Source organism: Phycomyces blakesleeanus (assembly GCF_001638985.1).
Source record: "Phycomyces blakesleeanus NRRL 1555(-) unplaced genomic scaffold PHYBLscaffold_49, whole genome shotgun sequence".
NCBI classification, from domain to species: Eukaryota; Fungi; Mucoromycota; class Mucoromycetes; order Mucorales; family Phycomycetaceae; genus Phycomyces; species Phycomyces blakesleeanus.
The window spans coordinates 1-20,291 of NW_017265176.1; the positions used below are offsets into that span (position 1 = coordinate 1).

At 41.4% G+C, this 20,291-nt stretch overlaps 10 protein-coding genes across 10 annotated transcripts; 6 read left to right on the plus strand and 4 right to left on the minus strand.

The window, feature by feature from the left end:
• Positions 1 to 14: 14 nt before the first annotated feature.
• On the plus strand, positions 15 to 1,696 carry PHYBLDRAFT_176347 (hypothetical protein; the record flags this gene model as incomplete). Its single annotated transcript, XM_018437743.1, has 9 exons — positions 15 to 175; positions 250 to 332; positions 438 to 489; positions 522 to 647; positions 685 to 697; positions 781 to 844; positions 1,072 to 1,204; positions 1,358 to 1,469; positions 1,499 to 1,696. The coding sequence occupies 9 exons, from the start codon at positions 15 to 17 to the stop codon at positions 1,694 to 1,696; spliced, it is 942 nt and encodes a 313-aa protein (XP_018283225.1).
• A 702-nt stretch (positions 1,697 to 2,398) lies between these two features.
• PHYBLDRAFT_176348 (hypothetical protein) lies at positions 2,399 to 5,361 on the plus strand (the record flags this gene model as incomplete). Its single annotated transcript, XM_018437744.1, has 6 exons — positions 2,399 to 2,645; positions 2,729 to 2,742; positions 3,154 to 3,208; positions 4,062 to 4,173; positions 4,823 to 4,938; positions 4,976 to 5,361. The coding sequence occupies 6 exons, from the start codon at positions 2,399 to 2,401 to the stop codon at positions 5,359 to 5,361; spliced, it is 930 nt and encodes a 309-aa protein (XP_018283226.1).
• A 139-nt stretch (positions 5,362 to 5,500) lies between these two features.
• Positions 5,501 to 6,994, minus strand: PHYBLDRAFT_160882 (hypothetical protein). The gene is made up of 3 exons (XM_018434284.1): positions 6,710 to 6,994; positions 6,356 to 6,637; positions 5,501 to 6,238 (listed from the first exon to the last, which is right to left on the minus strand). Exons 1-3 carry the CDS (start codon positions 6,786 to 6,788, stop codon positions 5,814 to 5,816), a joined length of 786 nt encoding a protein of 261 aa, XP_018283227.1. The 5' UTR covers positions 6,789 to 6,994; the 3' UTR covers positions 5,501 to 5,813.
• A 490-nt stretch (positions 6,995 to 7,484) lies between these two features.
• On the minus strand, positions 7,485 to 8,935 carry PHYBLDRAFT_176350 (hypothetical protein; the record flags this gene model as incomplete). Its single annotated transcript, XM_018437745.1, has 4 exons — positions 7,485 to 7,604; positions 7,695 to 7,701; positions 8,047 to 8,240; positions 8,519 to 8,935. 4 exons carry the CDS (start codon positions 8,933 to 8,935, stop codon positions 7,485 to 7,487), a joined length of 738 nt encoding a protein of 245 aa, XP_018283228.1.
• Positions 8,936 to 9,118: 183 nt separating this feature from the next.
• Positions 9,119 to 9,935, plus strand: PHYBLDRAFT_72712 (hypothetical protein; the record flags this gene model as incomplete). Its single annotated transcript, XM_018442700.1, has 3 exons — positions 9,119 to 9,207; positions 9,508 to 9,704; positions 9,733 to 9,935. 3 exons carry the CDS (start codon positions 9,119 to 9,121, stop codon positions 9,933 to 9,935), a joined length of 489 nt encoding a protein of 162 aa, XP_018283229.1.
• A 1,660-nt stretch (positions 9,936 to 11,595) lies between these two features.
• PHYBLDRAFT_153708 (hypothetical protein) lies at positions 11,596 to 12,733 on the minus strand (the record flags this gene model as incomplete). Its single annotated transcript, XM_018433232.1, has 5 exons — positions 11,596 to 11,749; positions 11,914 to 12,010; positions 12,114 to 12,265; positions 12,346 to 12,501; positions 12,579 to 12,733. The coding sequence occupies 5 exons, from the start codon at positions 12,731 to 12,733 to the stop codon at positions 11,596 to 11,598; spliced, it is 714 nt and encodes a 237-aa protein (XP_018283230.1).
• Positions 12,734 to 12,767: 34 nt separating this feature from the next.
• On the plus strand, positions 12,768 to 14,221 carry PHYBLDRAFT_153709 (hypothetical protein; the record flags this gene model as incomplete). The annotated part of the gene is made up of 5 exons (XM_018433233.1): positions 12,768 to 12,875; positions 13,214 to 13,451; positions 13,578 to 13,651; positions 13,826 to 13,988; positions 14,034 to 14,221. 5 exons carry the CDS (start codon positions 12,768 to 12,770, stop codon positions 14,219 to 14,221), a joined length of 771 nt encoding a protein of 256 aa, XP_018283231.1.
• Positions 14,209 to 15,544, plus strand: PHYBLDRAFT_160883 (hypothetical protein). The gene is made up of 2 exons (XM_018434285.1): positions 14,209 to 15,100; positions 15,246 to 15,544. The coding sequence occupies exon 1, from the start codon at positions 14,523 to 14,525 to the stop codon at positions 14,700 to 14,702; it is 180 nt and encodes a 59-aa protein (XP_018283232.1). The 5' UTR covers positions 14,209 to 14,522; the 3' UTR covers positions 14,703 to 15,100; positions 15,246 to 15,544.
• Positions 15,545 to 16,675: 1,131 nt separating this feature from the next.
• Positions 16,676 to 17,334, plus strand: PHYBLDRAFT_72704 (hypothetical protein; the record flags this gene model as incomplete). Its single annotated transcript, XM_018442699.1, has 2 exons — positions 16,676 to 16,792; positions 16,921 to 17,334. 2 exons carry the CDS (start codon positions 16,676 to 16,678, stop codon positions 17,332 to 17,334), a joined length of 531 nt encoding a protein of 176 aa, XP_018283233.1.
• Positions 17,335 to 17,606: 272 nt separating this feature from the next.
• On the minus strand, positions 17,607 to 18,608 carry PHYBLDRAFT_176353 (hypothetical protein; the record flags this gene model as incomplete). The annotated part of the gene is made up of 2 exons (XM_018437746.1): positions 17,607 to 17,933; positions 18,024 to 18,608. 2 exons carry the CDS (start codon positions 18,606 to 18,608, stop codon positions 17,607 to 17,609), a joined length of 912 nt encoding a protein of 303 aa, XP_018283234.1.
• Between the last annotated feature and the right edge of the window lie 1,683 nt (positions 18,609 to 20,291).

Consider the following 20,291-nt stretch of genomic DNA (forward strand, 5'->3'; position numbering starts at 1 on the left):
GTCGATATTGTTCAATGGAGAGAATGTGGGGAATTACCGAGAAGACCTTGGCTTGCACAGTAAACCAGTTCTCAGTTCTACTTTTTGACATCATTAAGCATGGGTTTGAGTTTGACTCGCGAAAATTCTCAGAAGAGACCTGCGAGAGTTTTTTATGCTGCCGTGTTTGCAAAAAGTAAGCACATGTCCTTCTAAAGTGTTTTATTCGGTTTTAACTAGTCTTTTATTGTATCTCTCTTTTTCTTATAGGCGGTATATACCCAAATGTAATTGGACTTATCGACGGCACAATGCAGAGGGTCTCTCGCATAACTATAAACGAGGAGCAGAAAGTCATGTACAATAGATGAAAGGTAATATATTAATTATAAGAAATGGATTAAACAGAAATGTAGCTTATAACAACCTATGTATTATATGCCATATTATTTGTACAGCACATCCATTGTCTGAAATACCAGGCGATTGCCATCCCCGATGGAATCACAAGTAAGCATCATTGGTCCTTTTGCGGGAATTAGCAATGACGCAAAAATCTTTGACCAGTCAAAGACCCTGCAGAGACCTATTGCTCATGTGGATCATATGCAGCCAGAAAATGACCCAGATCTCAAATATGCTTTATATGGTGACCACGCATACAAGAAGTATATGTACATTTAACGGCCTTTCATGACATATGAGATTGCTCAAGATGGTGAGTTATTTAAAATAGAGTCAAAGCAATCTAATAGCATAGTTCCAATAAATGTGGTACAGATCTGATATGTATATCTTTAGACCGCAGAAAGGAATGGAATACTGCGCAATCCTGTTAGAAACATCATTGTCGATGATTTACTAGGTAGGAGCCATCAATGTTTTTTTTAATGTTACATATCGCCTGACGCGGCGTTTTGAGAATACAGGTTCTGGAGCTTGTTGTCAGTACGCAGTCAGATCTACAGAATGACATAATGAAAGATGTTCAGACGTGTTATTCCCCCTCATTAAAGTCACTGCTTCCTTCCCTCCTGTTTTAGTTGAGGTCCAAAATTACCATTGATCCCAAATTTATACAAAGAACAATAGAATACTGCCTTGCAGTTAACAAAGAGCATGGGATTTTACCAATTGTTATTGCCTTTGGTATACACCCTACAAAAGAAAATGTAACCAACGATTTAGTAGAAAGTAGCCAAATCATATACGAAAGAATATCCTTGTAAGCCATGGGCTAGATATTTTTTTTTAATATTCTGGATCCTACTATTATCAGCGACTATGTTCATGAGCAACCACTTAAACCATTATTTGCAGTGGAATACTTTTTTACACAAGCAAAAAAAAAGAAAAACATTTGTTGAGTTATAGACAGCAAGGAACGTGCCGATGAGACAGTACAACTGCTTTATAGTATTGCAAAACAAATTTCTGTAAACGAAGTTACCTTGGAAGAACGAACAATCGACGTTCTTTTGAATATGTGTGTGTGTGTGTGCACAAACACAAAAAACAGTTTCATAAAATCAGAAAAGCACTAGAGCTTGAAGATGTGGAAGAGCCAAGAAAACGCACAAGAGAGTATACAAGAAGATGGGTATGCATATTTGGAAACACGCGAGACAAAGTATCGACATACATCTTTGTCTGGACCTTTAGATCTACCAGAAGAAGCAAAGAAAAAGAAAAAGGAAAACTTCTAAACAAACACTAAAGTGCTTGAAAAGAGCCTGGGATGTTGAATGTCAACTGAATAAACCACTTAGCTTATCCTTGTTGTTATTGTTGTTTTATTGATGACGCTGGTTTCAGTGCAAAATCTTTAGTAGAGCATCAAAAATAAAATAAAATAAGAGAGATAAAGTGCGAGCTGTAAAAAGTCCTTGGATTATACCCAACCGTCTCTACTACACTATGAGACGGAATGTGTGTTTTGGTGTAATAAATTATATATAGTGCTATTGGGTGTAATTTTGTGTAAATCTTTATCACTAAATTTGTACCAACTGAAAACAACTCATAGCTGAAGGAATAGGATGGGACAACCAACAATTTTACAAGCTATATTAGCTTCAGTCCAATGGTAAAGCAAATACAACACACAAATGTAAATAGACATCTTGTTGACTACGGTCACTGGATAACCCAAGACCGCTCAGAAATAAAAGCTTATATAAAGATATTAGAACAGACTTGTTGATAAAAACCACAACCCCTGAAGGCTACAGCTAGACATCTTATCAGAAGATACACAAACAATTGATGAAGCAAGAAGTTTGATGAGAAAACTATACAAACAGTGGTGAAGCGTATGATAAAGGTAAGCTTTAGTACTATTCACGTAGAGTTAAGGAAAAATAATATAAAGTAAAAGTCCTATATTCTGCTTAAACTGAAATATACTACGGCGGAATGAATGGCAGTTGTGTTACGAAAGTGGAAACATGTTACCCTTTTTTCCGCCGTATTGTACCCTCCTCGTACCATTAGACCCTCTATGAGTGGTAACCACATAGAAGAACACGGCAAAGTAAGACAAATAGCGTCATTGGGAAGTCAAAATATGAGACCACGAAGATATATGTCGAATACACAAAAGAGGGTATCAGTGATGGAGAAAGGCGACTTTAGACTGGCTGGTTGCACTTCAGGAAAGAAAATAGGTAATTCGTAACTAAATGCCATGCAATGTGTGCTCAAGGTATGTTGTAGAGAATGTATAATAAAGATTGGGTGATCGATGTAGGCGTGGAGGAGAGAGTGAGTGCAACAGAACTGTAATGGGTTGCTGATAACGAGTTGAATACAAAATACCGATATCATCATAACGCTTATTAAGTCGCAGAAAACTTAGCCGAGTAAGAGAGAAATATTCCATGAGTGAGACATTTGCGTCCAAGAGTTTGGATAGAATGTATGATTAAAGAGTAAATGGAGAACAGGCACGATATATGATACGGTTTAGACATGATAAGAGCGGGGAGGTCAATGGATGGTCCCAGTAAAGACAGTTGACGTTGAATGTGTGTGCTGCAGACACAAGATATAGCTAACAAAAAATGATAGCCGAGATATGTGACATAAGAAGCCGAGTTCTGGTCGTACCAATGTGATATATATAGCCAAAAGAGCAGATTGTAAGAGGTAAAACTACTCTGATAATGTCTATAGCCTGAAATGAGAGAGTCAAAGATATACACGTCTTCGTACAATTGCATTTGTGACAGTAAGAATTGAGTGAAGCAGGTGATAAATAAATAAATAAAGTCTGACTGAATGAAAGTGGGTATTGATCATGGACCATTTGCACAAATAATCCAATTGAGTTGCTGGTGGTGGAGTATTGGGGATTAATTTTGAATGAGTATCTCAATATTAGGAGAAGTAGATATTGTGAGAGCATGATTTATTAAAGAGACAAAGTAATATTGTTTATATTTGCTACTATTCAAATCCGTGTTGTGTAACGGTTGGTTGGTTTACACTGTACGAATGTGTGGTGTATATGTGCCTGGTGTGTGATAGTTCTGGAGATTGTTAACTTGCCAGGTTTATTAGCAAGAAGAGACCAGTTTTTTGGCCATGGCTTTTATTTCACTTAATTGTAGTGTGTATACTACAAGACCTACTAAAAATTGCACCATATTATACAGAAACTTCATTTTACATTTATATGGTTTAAATTAGCTGAACTAACAATTAAAGCTTCACACGTTATTATCATTATATCCCCCCACAAAAAGCAAATCCTTGAAAAGAATGATAGTATACTAACTCCACTTGCCTGACTGACCATAATACTACAAGGCTTCTAAAGCTTGGCTATTTTACCCATGTCTTTTCCATGCTAAATTATTACTATAACGAGTGCTGACTCTACTTATTTCTATTGCTAACTACCTCTGACCCTTTGGTAATGATCGACCACAAAAAATAAAAAAAAATAAAAAACCCCGACACATCTAGCCAAACTACATGTCTTCTTTTTCTCGCTCACACACCCCTCTTCTACTGGCTCACTGTAAAATCCTCATCGTTATATTAGCATGTTAAGTTCACTTTTTATTGTGCTCTATTAGTGTGTCGTAGATTCATTACTATGGAGTATAATCCAATAGCCGAGCAAGTGAATTTCATTATTGTGAAATACGATACGGACCAAAGAAATAATAATAATGAAATATCATCAATGTACATACACCTATCATCATTTTTTTTTCTTATCACTCAAACAGCACCATTGTTACATACTGAATTGTGAATCTTGAGCCATCACACTAAACTATCTTTCTTAATTAGTCATGTACTCAATTAACATGAGTCTCGGCCCCATTGTAACGGCGGTTGTTACCATCTTTCAGTCAAACCTAGTGTGAAAGCTGTAATTCCCAGCTTACCACCGAATTACTTAAGAGAGAGAGAGAGAGAGAGGAAAAAAAAGTCTATTACTGCTCGCTTTACAAACAATAACATTCTTTCATGCTAATCTCAAATGATTGTCGGATGTACATGGATTCTTTTGTACAATCTTCACATGTCTCTGGGCTCCGGGTACCCTCAGACTTTTTTAGGGTTTTTTTTTGCTTTTGCAATAATAATAATAATAATAATAATAATAAAGAAAAATAAGCAATATAATATAATAGCATCTCCAGCAGTTGCTTTTATCTCGACTTTTATCCCGTATTTAGACTTTTAGCTAAAAGTCATGCTCCCAGCAGTTCATTTTATTTTATCTAATTAGAAATAAAGGATGAAGTTAGATATCACGTTATACAACTTATAACTTTCGTCACGTATTCTCTAACTTACTTGTTTCTCATTAAAATAAAATATAAAGGCTATACTACTTGGCAATTGTGTACCGTACACTATTAACAGTAGGGAAAAGTTATAAAGAACTCAACATAGGCCAATGGCCGCTCCCCCCGAGGGAAGGGGGGACCAAAGCTCCTAGTATATATAATAATACATTTTGGATAAAATATATAAGAGCTGTTTTTTCCTGGCTATACCTATGACTCTTATTCTAGCTCTAGCTATGACTCTAATTCTAACTCTAGCTATCACTCTACTTCTAACTCTAGCTATGACTCTAATTCTAACTTTATCTATGACTCTACTTCTAACTCTAGCTATGACTCTAATTCTAACTCTAGCTATGACTCTAATTCTAACTTTATCTATGACTCTACTTCTAACTCTAGCTATGACTCTAATTTTAACTCTAGCTATGACTCTAATTCTAACTCTAGCTATGACTCTACTTCTAACTCTAGCTATGACTCTAATTTTAACTCTAGCTATGACTCTAATTCTAACTCTAGCTATGACTCTACTTCTAACTCTAGCTATCACTCTACTTCTAACTTTATCTAAGACTCTACTTCTAACACTAGCTATGACTCTACTTCTAACTCTAGCTATCACTCTACTTCTAACTTTATCTAAGACTCTACTTCTAACACTAGCTATGACTCTAATTCTAACACTAGCTATGACTCTAATTCGGCTTCTTCTAGTAAAGTCAGCTGTTAGTAAAGTTAGTTGTTAGTAAATTTATTTGTTCATAAAGTCAATTGTTCATAAAGTTAATTGTTCATAAAGTTAATTGTTCATAAAGTTAGTTGTGAGTAAGGTTAGTTCCCGTTGCTTGTTAGTTCCCGTTGCTTGTTAGTATCTGTTGCTTGTTAGTATGTTAGTATGTTGCTTCTGTTGCTTCCTGTTGCTATAAAAAGATATATATTTGTTAGTTGCTTCTGCCGGGTTTCCCGGGGATTACTCTTCTTGTTACCATTAGAAGAGCAACCCCCGGACTACGGACTTTTTACTCAGACTCGAAAATGGCAGCCGCCGTATGGGCTTTTGGCCAGACGGGGTTCTGCCTTTGCCTCTGTCCCTGTCTTTGTCTTTGTCATTGTCATTGTTTTTGTCTTTGCCTCTGTCTCAGGCTCTGTCTCAGGCTCAGGCTCAGACTCTGCCTTTGCCTCTGTCTTTGGTTCTGGCTCTGGCTTTGTTGTTGTTGTTGTCGCTGCTGCTTCTGCTTCTCTTCTTTTAACCGCGAGTGCTTCCGCCGCTCTTTTTCTAGCAGCGAGCGTCATGGCCTTTACTGCTCTTCTGGGTGCGAGCGTCTCTGCTTGCTTTTGCACTTGAATAGCTTCTTCGGCTGCGACTACTTCTGAGACTACTTCTGCTACTTCTGCGACTACTTCTGCTACTTCTTCTTCTTCTTCTTCTTCTTCTTCTTCTGCTACTCCTTCTTCTTCTACTTCTTCATATTCTTCATATTCCTCATATTCTTCTTCTTCTTCGTCGTCATCATCATCTTCTTGTTCTTCTTCGCTTTCTTCTTCTCCTATTTCCACCTCTATTCCTTCTTGTACAGCCTGTGTGTATGCCATTGCAAGTGCTTTTCTTTTGCAAAAGGCTTCAACTTCTGGAATCATGGCTGTCGGCTTGAGTTCAGAGAGCGGTGTTTGGAAACGCTCAGCCCGAGCTATGTCCTGCTCACGGGCCTTGACAAAAGCCTTGCCCTCGAACCACAATTTCTTTCTTTTAATAAGATGCTCAAGGGCAGGCCAAGAGCCGTCTACATTTGCCGGTTGCCCCTCATACTCCTCCTCCTGGAGTTGCCGCTTAACCCCCCTAGGAATATCTGATAATATATAGAAATTATTGGTATTAATATTTTATCGCTTATCTATTATTATATAAAGACAAAACTTACAAAGCTCCATTGCCGTTCTTTCTTTGAGTGCAATAATGTAGTTAGATTCTTCTGGGGCAGGAATACCCGCCAGCTTCATTAGAATTCGGTCCCTCAGAGGCTTGGGGATCGGCTTGCTAATGGCCTTTTGACCAAACACAAGAGAGCTGTTGCTGGACTTTCTAATGCATTTGCATTTGCTGTTGCATTTGCTGCTGCATTTTCTGTTGTTATTGTTGTTGTTGTTGTTGTTGTTGTTGTTGTCGCTGCTGCTGCTGCTGCTGGTGTTGCTGTACATTGGAGTAAACTAATGAAAAAGCGCAAAGAAGAAAAATAATAATGTGAGAGTGTTCCTTTTTTTAACGCGTTATAATCTTTGGGCCACACACTTTGAGACGTGTTCTTTATTTAAAGTGCAAGTTTTGACCTTTGGGCCACACGCTTTGTAACGTCATCCATTTTTTATATTAACTTGAGCCAATCATTCGCAATTTTGAATGTAGATGTTGGGAATAGAACGATTGAGTTGAGAAAAGTGACTAGTAAGAGACTTTATTATTAGGAAGAGCTTTCGAGCTGTATAGTGTCTAGAGTCGGATTACTGACCTCTTTACAGCCAACTACTATTACTTTTTATTTTTCTCCCTCGTTCTACAAGTTTCAATCTCCTAATGTCGCTGCTTTTCTCTTCCAAATGGCGATGGTCACCAAATACACCCGCCGTCTCAAGTTCCCAAAATCAAGATAAAAACAATCATGATTGCTTGAATACTCCTTCGAATAAGTTTATTCAGGTTCAAGGTTCAAGGTGCATACACATAAACCATTTGTAAAAATTCTTATTCCATTCACGTAAACTGATTAAGAGTTTAGATTTTAATCTATAAAGAGTATATAGCTGAGATTTACTAATTATCTAATAATAATATATCATTTCTCAAAAGCACTATTGATAGTTTCCTTTTTTTTGTCGGTGCTGTTTATTGATTAATCCGCCAGGTTTTACCGTACGGCTATTTAAAATAAATTATGCAGTTTTCCGTATACACACACTGAGGTACACTGAGGTATTCGGGATTATTATTGAGCTAGTATCTCAATATAGGAAAAAGTAGATGTTTTGAAAGCTTTGTTTATTAAAGCGAGTCAGAGTAATATTACTTATATTTGATACTATTAAAATCCATGTAAATCAAAACCCTGTTGTGTAATGGTTGGTTTGCACTGTACGAGTGTGTAGTGTACGTGTGCCTGGTGCGTAACAGCTCCGGAGATTGTTAACTTGTCAGGTTCATCAGCAAGAAGTAACCAGTGTTTGGTCGTCGAGTATGCACTTCACTCAATTACGGTGTGTATACTACAGTGTCAAATAGTGCAGAGGCATGGTGGTAGAGGGTGATTTGGAATGAGAGGGTATTGAGGATAGTTCGATACCATATATTATCAGATGAGTGAGGGATAGGAAATGACCAAAAGGTGCACCATTGTCGTGGGGTGAGTGGCAAAGAAGCAAGTTAGAGCTTTGAATGGGTTGCGGCATATAGCACAAAAACTATGGGTACCAAGAGTACTAAATAGGGCATATTTTGGATTAAGAGCAGCAACAAATAAAGAACAGGTGAAAGCCAGTGGTTTTGTGGGCAAGTAGAGAGAGGGATGTTAAAGGGGGGATAAGGGTGGCTCTTTCAGTAGAAAAATAGCAAAACAGTTTGGAAATGAGGTATGGAGATGAATTCCTTTCGTTGGGTGATCGAGGACGGACGGCCTCTAACTCCTCATCATATATAAACGTATCAGACGCTAAAATCCTCCGCCAACTTGTTGTAGTACGTCCAGAAGGATCACAAAAATAAAGTAGCCAACAGTGACAAAAGAGAAGTTGCGCGGAATGGGCTTCATTGTGGACAGAACAAAAAATGATGGTGTCGCAGACGTGGAAACAACAAAGGTGGTCGAATATCGCCGTGTGTTTGGGCAGGATGAAGACTGTGTTGTATCCGTGGAGTGAAAAAGGAGCAACACGCTGGTGGATATATAGAGGGCTTTAACCATCGCATGGTAAAGGCCTTTTGTTGGAATTTGGAATTGAGGATTTAATATACCCAATTCGTCTTGTGTCCAAGGAAAACAGAGAGAGGCTAGACTAGCCATGGGTAAAATTTTCTGGTGAAGGAACTGACGCATAATAGACCCAAGTTTATCAAAGAACTTGATATGAGCAATAGTGACATGAAGAACACGCTGCATGCGAGAGAGAATCAGTGTGATAAGAAATGTGGAACGACCAAGTAGTAATAGTGAGGGCTGTGAGTAAATATGACATGCAGATTCAACAAATTGCATGAGTGACTAATAGAACTAGTCTCGTTAAGCTAGAAACAAGATTAAAGGAGACGCTAGGTATGCCAGGACAGATCGTGAAGTGCGATAATGTCATGCAGTAATAGACTTGTCTGGAGAAGAGTTTGCGATTTGGTTGATGAGGCACCAGATAACGAAAAGGCCTGTATCTTACGTAGGTTTGTTTGTGCATGAGAGGCCCGAGAGTATGCGTCCAAGTGTTGGTATATAATAAAAAAAAACTGCAAGAATGTGAAGAAAAACCAAGAAATCATCAGAGTGGGCTAGTATTTTAACAGGTGGTGGTGTAGAGTTGTCAAAAGCGTCAATGTAGATACATGATCCATAAAACGAAGTGCCATGGATCAATCATCAGGGCAAGGGCTCAAAGGCGAGATGGAAGAGTGACAATGGATCTTCTTAGAAAAGTCCCTGTTGTTGCTCTATAGAAGGTGAAATAAATGCATTGTCATTAACAGATACGTCAATAGAGAAGAAAAGTTTGGAAATACAGTGGACAATGATACCAGGAAAGCAAAATCGTTCCAAAGCTCGCTTGAGATATTAAGGATGTACACTATTGTACGCTTTTGCCTGGTCAAGCAACAAACCAACGGAGTCAATGGAGGAGAGCTGTGTCTGTTCCATAGCTATGCGGCTCATAAGCCCATTATTGGTAATTAACTGCCTTTTAAAAAGGCCAGTCTGGTATTGCTTAACCAGTGACTTGGAGGCGGGTGTGCTACGTAAATTTAGCAAACGGGCGAAGGCTTTGATATCAGTTTTGATTAATGAAATAGGTTTCCAGTTTTTTAAAGTGGAAAGGTCGGCTTTTATAGGTAGCAGGGATAAACAAGTAGAGCTCCAAGATGGGGGAAATATACCATGTAAAAGAGCACGACTATAGATAGTCGTGTCCATGTCGGAATATACATCCTCAGTTAACACTAATAACAGAAACTCATACGGAAGGCCATCAGAGCGAAGAATACTTTTGCGGGGAGATCTATCAGATGCAGAGCAAATTTAGTCAAAGATGAAGGAGGAAGTCATGGATGACCGTACAGTTTAATTAAGATAGACATGTTCAGGAACATTGTGGAGAAAATCGTCAATGGTCGAGTGATCAGTAGGATCAGCGGTATAAACCTCCCCATAGAATGCACTAGCAGCGTCAGCCTTAGTACTAGGCGTACTGCAGGTCGCATTTGAAACAGAGTGGCGTAAAAAAGGAATATGTTTTTGCGCTGTCTTAGTCGCAACAGGTCTCTTGAGGCATCCTGCAGAATGTTCTTCATTTTATCTCTAATATTTCTGTGCTCTAAGAACAAGGATATTTACATGCTCTTGCTTTATAAGAGCAAACTTACGTTCGACAACAACAAGCTGTGTATCTCGGATATGGTAGATCTTGTATTTATGTATAAGTCGATCGAGTTTGCTTTTCATTGCCTTTTCTTATGCAGCACGCCAAGCGGTAGATACCCGAGAAAATGTTTTAGCAACCTGGCAAAGAATAGCCTTGACTTTTTTGCATCTATCTTAAGGGTAAGGTAATTGAGTCAAACTGGGAAAGATACCCTGTAAAGACACAGAGAAGCGTTCTTGGAAATATGAGGGTATTTTCAGTCGAGAGTCAGCACACCATAAACCTCTTTCGGTATGAGCTGTACCGAAAGATAGAGTAATCGTAGTAAGAAAATAATCAGCTCGTATAGGATTGTCGTAATCTACGGAAGGCTCGTATTTGAGGCCGGCTAGACCTGGTGTTGCAAAGTTGTAGTTGATACTACTCATTTGCATTCTTCAGCAGAATTTTGGAATAGGGAGTTTGACCTTCATCAGTGACACAATCAATTAAGGTTTCATGAACGTGGTGCAACCACGGTAGAGATGTATGACAAGGGTATGAAGAAGTAGAGCTGTAAGTATAGTTGAAATGTTTAAGGAAGAGGAAACGAGATGAAGTAGCAGGTTGGCCAAATTGTGTCAATTGAAGAATAGAAGTGGAAAAGGCCCGGGGTCTTGATACTGTTGCAGGAGCATATATGACAGCAATCTTTATAGAGCCAAAATGGTAATGTATATAACGGATAGTAGCAAAAGTAACTCTACCACATATACTATAGTAGGATTAAAAGAAGAAGAAGAAATATAGGACGAGAAGAAAACAAGGCCGTAGTGTTATGTCCATTGGCTCTCTGCTCGAAATTGTTTATAAGAAGTTTTTTGAAGTTTTGGGTTGTTTGTGTGCGTTTCCTAGATTGCAAGTACTTGAATATATTTTGAGCGTAGGTGTCAAATAAAGTAATTACGTTGTTGGGGGTTAAAGGTCTCGGTAAGCCACCGACAGTTGGTTGTTGCTATTTTAAATGTAGTCATCATATTATTATAATGTGAGGGCTCTATTGCGTTTTGCGCTGTCTGATAAAATGAATCTCTTGGCTTCATTACGTAAAATTCTCCTTTTAATTTGTTTCTTGGGTTTATTAGATACATTAGTCTGATTTTTGTTTTTGGTCTCGTCAGTGTCGCTCATGTGTGCGTCAGATAGGGCATCTTTATCCTCAGATTCGGGGGATACCACTGTCTTCGCTTAAAGTCCTGGAGACCTGTGAAGCTTCGGCTTCACATTCGCTGTTTGCCAAATTGGCCATACACGCTTCTACAGTGGTTTGATTGCCTGCAGAAATATTTTCTGCCTCTGGCTGTTCCAGAGTCCTGGCCGTTTTCAAAGCTACCTGCTATGCTTGCTGTAGAGGGTGTATCGGTATATAAATAGGATGGAAGGCTGCCAAGCTCGGGGCCTTATCTCCTTTCCGGAGCTTCTGGCATGCATTTATGGGAGGGTCTCGGGGGCAGTGAGCCTGAATATATCCCTTTACCCCACAGATATGGCAGGTACGTTTGTCTTTGCGTCACTCAGGACAGTTATCCACAGAGTGAAGAGTATTTTTACGGAAATTAATATAACCGACAGAACTTAATATCAGTTAAACTTTTTTTTTGATATTAGTACCCTCGAGTGATTGCACTCACAGGACAGGGCACACACATTTTGGTAAGATAATCCACATAACCGTACCCAGGCCACAGCACCACATCAAAAGGACAAATCTTTGCATACTTTCACTGCTCACGAATTTGACAAGAATATGATCGTGGATCTTACATTCGCTGCATGGGCTAGTGCCATCAATCCGACGACTGTCTTGTTTAACATTGAAAAAAGCATTCCTGAAAGATAAATGGATCATGTTCTATCAAACGGTGTAGGTGTGCAGATACTGCCGGAAGAAAAAACACTACCAGCGCACCTCTTTGCAAAACGTGCAGCGTCTTTGGCCATGCAATTAAAAGTCGTGAATGCCCCGCTGATCCAGATAACATTGAAGCAGAGCAGATTATTCAAGAGTGGCAGCAGATTGCACTTACAAAAGCCGAGTCCCTTTAAGAACGCCAAGTCTCTGTCGCTATGATAGAGACACCCCTATGACAAGCCATCCCAGAAATTCTAACTCCTCGCAAAGTCCAACCATCCTTATTTCACCCCTCACACTCACAATCCATTATTGTTCCATATTGGTGATGAACACTAGTGTCATGGCGACAAGAAATTTGGCTGCATAGAACAACATTGACCCATCTTCCATAGATATCGCTGTGTATGATCCGTCCGGTCGTGGACTCGATGCCAGAAAACATTTCCAGGGTGCCCGAGGCTTATTCAATCACAACGATGGCATCAACTAACCGATATTTTCTGATAACAAACATAGAAAGTCTCTTCTTGAGCCCACTTTTCGGATTATCTCCCAAAGCGCAACCTTATACACTGACCTGGATAGTAACACACCTATGACTGATAAAACTGAAAAGTCTGGTCATTCAGATGAGCCAAGTTCATAAATGATTGCACAAAATCTCTGTAAAGAAACCTTAAAAGGTCGAAGTTCCCTCTCTACTATCAAAAACCCGCAATCCCAAAAACTTTTTTTTTTAATTTGACACCTTTGAATATTCTCCCCTCCACTTTCATAACCTGCTCTTCAAGAGACTCATTTACTCCCTATACATCACTTGTATATTCACATTACATCTCAACCACAGACCAGCCTATGGACTATATATTGCGACCTCTCCTCTTTCGATTCTCTCCTTCAACTTTCACCACTCTATGTTTAGCCTGAAAACCGTGCACTCGTTGTCAAGGCTAAACACACCGATCATCACCTTGATCCTTTTGTAATTGTGGTCATTTATAGACCGAACATTTCTTCCCACCGGCGTACATTCTTCTCTTCCTTAGTACGCACTCTTTCTACTGTTATTCTTTCTTTTCCCGTCTCTCGACTTGGAGACTTTAACTGTGATCTCAGTCATTATTGCAGCCATACACCTGACTGGAAAGGATACATACAGGGTAATTGTCCAGATATCATAACTAATTCTTCTTGACTGTCGCTACCTAATTTCCACAGCTCTCGCACACGCATCGACTACATTTTCTGTCCACACAGCATTGTCCCCAAACGTCCTAACATAACAGTTATTAATCCTTCATCAACTGATCCCGGCCTCCCTGCAGTATCCATTCCTTTCTCTCGCCCATCGGGTCCTGGAGTCTGGAAATTCAACACTCAATATCTCTAATATGATGAATTTGATGCCCTCATTACTGCATTTCTGGATAAGGCTGACTTTTTCCTCTCTCATGACACGTCTATTGGTTCTCGTTGGAATAATATCAAACAGCTCATCAAACAGCCCGTCCTCACTTATTCTAAACGAGTTTAGCGTCGACTCAAGAATCAGGAACGCCATCTTCGTCGTGCTAGGAATGGATTTGAGATTTACACCTGTTCTTCTCAACTTAACATTGAAAATCTGCTCGCTAACATACAATTGTCTCGGGCATCCACCCTAGCTACCACATCTGGTGCTAAGTGGTGTGAAGCTGGTGAGACATCATCCAAATACTTTTTTAGGGTACTCAAACAGTGAGACGCCGCCAAAAGTATTTCTTCACTTGTCGATCCTGTTACTGGAGTGACTTACACTCCCTCTGCTGATTTATTTGGCCATACTCGTTCTTTCTACCAATCTCTTTACTCATCGGAACCCATCGATTATTCCGCTACACACACACTCATCGACAACTTCCCATACTCTACTCGTTTCCCTGCAGATTAATCCACTAATTTAATTGCTGATGTAACACTGGACGAAATCCTTGCTTTACTGAAAGCTACCCCCCACCAATTCAGGCCGCGGCATATATGGTTTGCCATACCCATTGTGGGCTCGGCTTTTTTCTCATACGACCATCAAAACAATTGCAGTTCAGGTTTATAACGACTCTATACGTAGTGCTTTCCTTTCCTCCTGGCTGGAAACCATACTCGTTCTCCTCCCCAAGGCAGGTGACACGACCTCCTTCCACAACTAACAATGGATCTCTTTGATAAAATGTGACGCCAAGTTGCTCACCAAAATGCTTACTTTCCATTTATGCTATGGTATTGGCCCACTTAGTATACCTTTTCAAACTGGATTTATGGCGGAGCATTTGATCGCAGACAATGGCTTGCTAACACGACTCGCTATGTCGCATACCCAACTAACCAATGCCTTTTGTGTTGACCCTTCTTTTGGATCAGGAGAAGGCTTATGACCGTGTCTACCCTGGCTACCTTTGTCTGGTCATGGCCAGGACCAGATTTCCCACCATGCTCGTCGACTCTGTATGCAGTATTTTTTTTTCTCTGCTCATATTTACATAAATGTGGATGGCCATATATCCTCTTCTTTTTTACTGGGCCAGGGACTACGTCAGGGTGATCCCCTTTCTCCATTACTTGTTAACTCGGCCTTCAAACCTTTGCTTAGATCCATTCTTGCTTCTCTATTAATCCGTAATTTCCAGTTTCTGATTCCGCCCTCTCTCTCATCGTCCTGTCCCGATCTCTCACTATCTCTACTCAGATTTCTCGCCTATTCCGATGTACTTCTTGTCTTTCTCTCTTTGCCCGCCGATAATAATACTTTACTAAACCCTTTGCATACATTTGGCTTAGCATATAATACGAAAGTCAGTCTCCACAAGATGGTTACTGTTGCTATGTCTTGACAGTTCTATCCGGATTGGGGCACTGTACTAGATGTTGCTGATATCCACAGTCTCCATGACCGCCACTCCACCACTAAAATCAGTTACCTAGGCTTTTCATTGGGCTCATATATCTCCCAGATTGAAGCTTTCGGTGCTGCTTTACTGGTCCAGCTTGGGAACCGTTGCACGCTACTATCTCAAAGATGCTTGTCCGTACGTGGTAAAAGTATTGTGACGAACTCACTTTTTTTCAGCTCGGTATTTCGTGTACTATATGCGACTCCTGCCCTACTATCTTTCTTTGGTGCCATTCGCACCAATATTTGCTCGGTGCTGCGCCTGGTTTTTGGTAGCTCTGGTTGGCCGTTTCTATGTCTGCCACGCAAATATGGGGGTTTAGATCTGCTTGACTTCGATTATCAACAAAGAGCTCTTCAATTATGATGGATTCTTCCTATATTGCACTATCACTCTTTTTCGTCTCCCTCATTTCTGTTACATTTCCTTAAATTTCTCATTTCATTACACTTTATGGCTCCTATTGCTAGTATTGCACTTCTGTTCCTTTGTAGTTCTGCAACTTTCCCGACTTCACTTCTTCCACCGCATCGCGCTAATACCTCACTTCTTTCAGCCTTACTCCCATCCAACCTACGCCTGCAACCACCGGTAGTTCAACACTTTCCTCTGGCTTTTCTATGGATGTATTTACCACCTTTTGTTGAATATTATTTGAGCCTCAAAACACTCCTTGTGTCTGATGCATTTTCGATTAAAGAAGATAGCTGTTTCGCCCGCAAATCTCGGAGTACCTTCTCTTGGGCATGTAACTATATTGGCCAATTCTTTTGGCAGCTTGATTCTGGAAGTATGGTACACTGCCCTTGGTTTATTTCTTGCCTTCAACCCTGTGACTCCTTCGACCCCACCCCTCCCGATGTTTCCTTTCTTCTGTCCTTGGTGTAACCAGACAATGCTAGGTTTGGTGAAGCCTGCACTGGGTCTCTAAGTCGTCATATTCGCTCAACATCAAAACCACCGCCCAGCTTATCCATCCAATGGCACAAATTTTGGTCCGTCCTTATTCCTCACCACTGTCTAACTGTCTGGTAAACATTGCTCTGGGATCGAACCGCAACAAAACAGCGTTTGCAACGTTTAATGCCCCTTCGCTTCCCTAGCTCTTCCTGCATTTTGTGCAATGCTGCCACCGAAGATCAGTATTACTTCTTCTTTTGATATTCTGTAAAGCTTCAATTGTGGAATGTTTTCCTCTCTCGCTTTTGTCCATTCTGGAACCTTGATGATGCCCACCCTCTCCTGACCCGTGGAACTTTCACCCCACGTTCCTCTGATCAAAACTTCAAATAATCGTCTCTGTTACCACTGCCAAGACCATATCGAGTGCGCACAGGAAGTTTATCTTTGATGAGCAACCTTTTCTTGCTGGCGTATTTGCACAGAAGACATCCATTGTAATCGAGAAACACAGATCAGCACTAGTTTAACACTCTTGTCTCTTCCCTATTCACCAAATGCTCATGTTTTACACTTTCAGCCTTTATCTTTTCTTTCAGATCCTTATTTTCTCTCAAATCCACCAAGTCCACTTTGATGGCATTTTAAAATATGCACCCAGAGCATGCCAAAAGGTCAATAAAATACTAAAAGAAAAAAAAATCGTGGAAAGATTCAGTCTCGTTTGTCCTCACACAACTTATACCTAGCCCGTTCCTCTAGAATTATGTTGTCCTGGATAATGCCCATGTTCTTAAAGTAGCCTTCTGAGTTGTCAAGGTATATGTCGGCCACGGGAGGTTTGATGACCGATTCCCTGATGATGGAGACGCTGAAGATGGTACCTTCAAACTCGCAGGTATTTTCAATAGAAACGTTTTTAATGGAGGCGTTGCTTGTGGGAAAGTTGTTGATGGACGCATTGCCAATGGAGGTATTAGAGATGAGTGGCTTCGTAATGTTTGCTTTGACGTTTCAATCCTTGCTGTTGGAAGTAGCTGGGATAATGGTTTTCATCTGGGGAGTATTAATGATGGAAGCTTTTGAGCTGGAGCCATTTGCAATAGGTGTGATGTTCAATCTACTGGTCATCTTCTTAAAGAAGATACAGTTCACAGTGAAAAACGAGGTATTCGAGATTGTTTATGAGTTAGTATCTCAATACTGGGAAAGATAGATACTTTGAAAGTGTTATTTATTAAAGAGAATCAAAACAGTATTGTTTATATTTATTAATTTTTTTTTGTATTCTTTATTGGTTGTTGCCGACGCGCTTGCGCGCGGCTAATAAAAAGGAGATGAATGTGACATTTAGAGATGAGAGCTTGTCTCTGGTTTGTGTGTGTGTGGGGGGGGGGGGAGGGGGGATAGTGAGTGATTTTTACAGGAAATCAATGGGCGGAGAACATAATGTTGAAAAAACAAAAAAAAGAAAGGAAATTAATGAATTTATGCGACGTGTGGTGTCCTCATTGCCAAATTACGGGCCACTGCACTCGACGCTTTTTCCGCAACCACGCCAGCCAAGAAGGGAGATTCGTCGAAGATGAAGTTCCAATGAGCACGCCAAATTGCGTGTGCCGTGACGGCGACAAGTACCACAAGCAGGGCAGACGTATCGGAGCGCTTCGGCAATTTACCCAGAAAAAGGATGTCGTTAGCCGCCTGCAGATTCCATTCTGGTGCATGGCGAGCCAACATGATATTGCAAACACGGGATTTTGGCGGACAGGAAAAGAAAAAGTGTATGGGGTCCTCTACGGGGGCAGAACACAGCTGACAAACAGTGGACGACACCGTAGTGGGGATGATATAGTGGAGGCGGGCATGGGTCGGAACGCAGTTTCACAATGCTTTCCACCAAACGTTCCGACAGTGGTGTGGGATGGTTTGACGCCAGAAACTCTTCCAGCAGGCAGGGGTCAAATTGGTGGTCTTCACCGGAGGAGCCATATGCCTTCGAAAAGCGCCCGTAGTAACTTGGGCTAGACTTTTGTTATCGATATGGACCATATGTAGAAACGAGGTTAGATCATGTGAGGCGGGGGAGGAGGGCAGAGATATCATGCAGTCCTGGAACCATGGATGTAGCTGCAGGTGTCTAGAATCGATAGCCTGGAAAAAGTGCTGTATCCGGTTTCGAGCCTTAAGGAGGTCATGATATGGACGTCTGAGAATCACATTGTCCTGGGATAGTTTGAAAGCATCCAAAACCTTGACACCTTTCAGCACTGGGGCCTCATCGGTGGTATCGGTGGTATGGAATATAGCACCAAGGGGAAAGTGGAGCACCAAACTAGAGGGGAAGGACATTCCGTGCGGCATGACCGCAGGCCAAATCTGTGAGCAGGCGCGATGAAGAGGGATCAATGACGATGGGCAGGAGGCAGCGGGGCCAGGGAACAGGACACCAAGGCTAGCCGAGACGGACTGGAAATTTAGAGATATCATGAACTCAAGGTACGGTTTCAGAAAGGAAGTACCGGATTCCTGGTTGAGTATGGGGAGGATCCATCTGACCTGTAGAGCACGTTGTTGACGGTCCGGGTCGAGGAGGCCAATACCACCTACAGATCAAGGCTGACAGAGTTTTTCCCAGCTGGGGGATCCAAAGCCCAGAGCAAAATAGGACCGAATGGCAGAGCGGACAGAGACAAAGAAGGACATAGGAGCATGTGTGACATATAGGCAATGCCAGATAGAGCTGAGCAAAAGGGAGTTGGCCACTATGCCTTTGCCACGAATAGAGAGTCGACGTTGAGCCATCATTTGACATTGATGCTCTAGTTTCCTTAACAGACTCATCCGGAATGCCTCTAACTGAGCAGGGTGCGAGGACAGAAGGAACCCAAGGTATCGGACGGCCTCTGCCTGGTTACGATCGTGTCTGCAGCAAATATCCGCAGCATCGAGGACGGGACCCCAGTCAGGCACAAAGTGTCCGGACAACGCGACAGCTACTGTCTTCCCTAGGTTGACTTTGGCGTTGGAGGCCAGACCAAAGGTAGTCAGGAGGTCCAGGAGAGTGTCTAACTCAGAGGGATGAGAGAGAAAGACGAGAAGGTCATCAGCATATGCCAAAAGTTTTAGTGGGGGTGGTAATTGAGGTGGAGCATGATCAAGCAAGATAGACGGTATTGCAAATCGAAACCCATGTATGCCATCCGAAGCTAGTAAAGAACGCAGAAGTGGTTCGAAAGCCAGGTTGAAAATTAGTGGTGAGAGAGGGTCGCCTTGACGCAATCATCAGCCCTGTGAGAATGGAGAAGATATGTTGCCATTGATGTTGACATGTATGCGTGTAGAGAAAAACAACTCAGACACCGTATCGACAAACACCATCGGAACACCCATGTGAGACAGCACAAGGCGAAGATAGGCAGGGTGCACTCTATCATAGGCCTTTTCTTGGTCCAGTAGCAAAGCTATGCCAGGATCGCCGGAAAGTTGTGCCTGTTGCATGGCAAGTCGAGTGAGCAGTCCATTGTCCGTAATAAACCGCTCGGCCATGAACCCGGTTTGGTGGGGGTTGACAAGTGGTCCAGTGCATGTCCTGAGGCGCGCTGTGAGCATTTTGGTAAGGATTTTGGCATCACAGTTTATCAGGGAGATTGGCCTCCAGTTCTTTAGTAGGGTGAGGTCACCAATCTTCGGTAGGAGTATCAGTACCGTCTCGAGCCAAGAAGAGGGGAAAACACCACGCAATGCATCACCGTAGACTTCGACTGCTAACTCTTGGACAAAATGGTCTTTTAGAAAACGTTTCCATAGAAGGTATGGCAGTCCATCCAGACCCGGACTCGAGTGGTTCGGTGTATGCGACAAAACGCTCAAAATTTCACCCAGGGACACATCAGAAACAAGATAGGAAGAGTCAGACGGGGTAAGTGTGGCACTCGGAGGGACATGAGCCAAGAGTGAGTGGGCAGCCGTAAATTCAATGGGGTCTGCCGAGTACAAGGACTGGTAAAAGCTACTAGCATGCCCCAAAAGGTCTTCTGTTTCGGTGAAAAGCTGTCCTGTACTAGGGTCCGTAAGTGAGGCAATGGCCTTGTTCGATGTTCTCTGCTTGATAACTCGGAAGAAGTACTTGTTAGAAGATTCCCCTTCTTCGCACCACTTGATCCCCGCACG

What these genes read in the sequence shown, in the direction of transcription:
- PHYBLDRAFT_160882 (XM_018434284.1), bottom strand. Translation starts at nt 6,788, where the DNA reads ATGAAGCTGGCGGGTATTCCTGCCCCAGAAGAATCTAACTACATTATT. An exon ending in AAGAACGGCAATGGAGCTTT is followed by an intron (nt 6,638 to 6,709) that starts GTAAGTTTTGTC and finishes ATATATTATCAG; the next exon opens with ATATTCCTAGGGGGGTTAAG. An exon ending in CACACAGGCTGTACAAGAAG is followed by an intron (nt 6,239 to 6,355) that starts GAATAGAGGTGG and finishes TAGAAGAAGAAG; the next exon opens with GAGTAGCAGAAGAAGAAGAA.
- PHYBLDRAFT_160883 (XM_018434285.1), top strand. Translation starts at nt 14,523, where the DNA reads ATGCTTACTTTCCATTTATGCTATGGTATTGGCCCACTTAGTATACCT.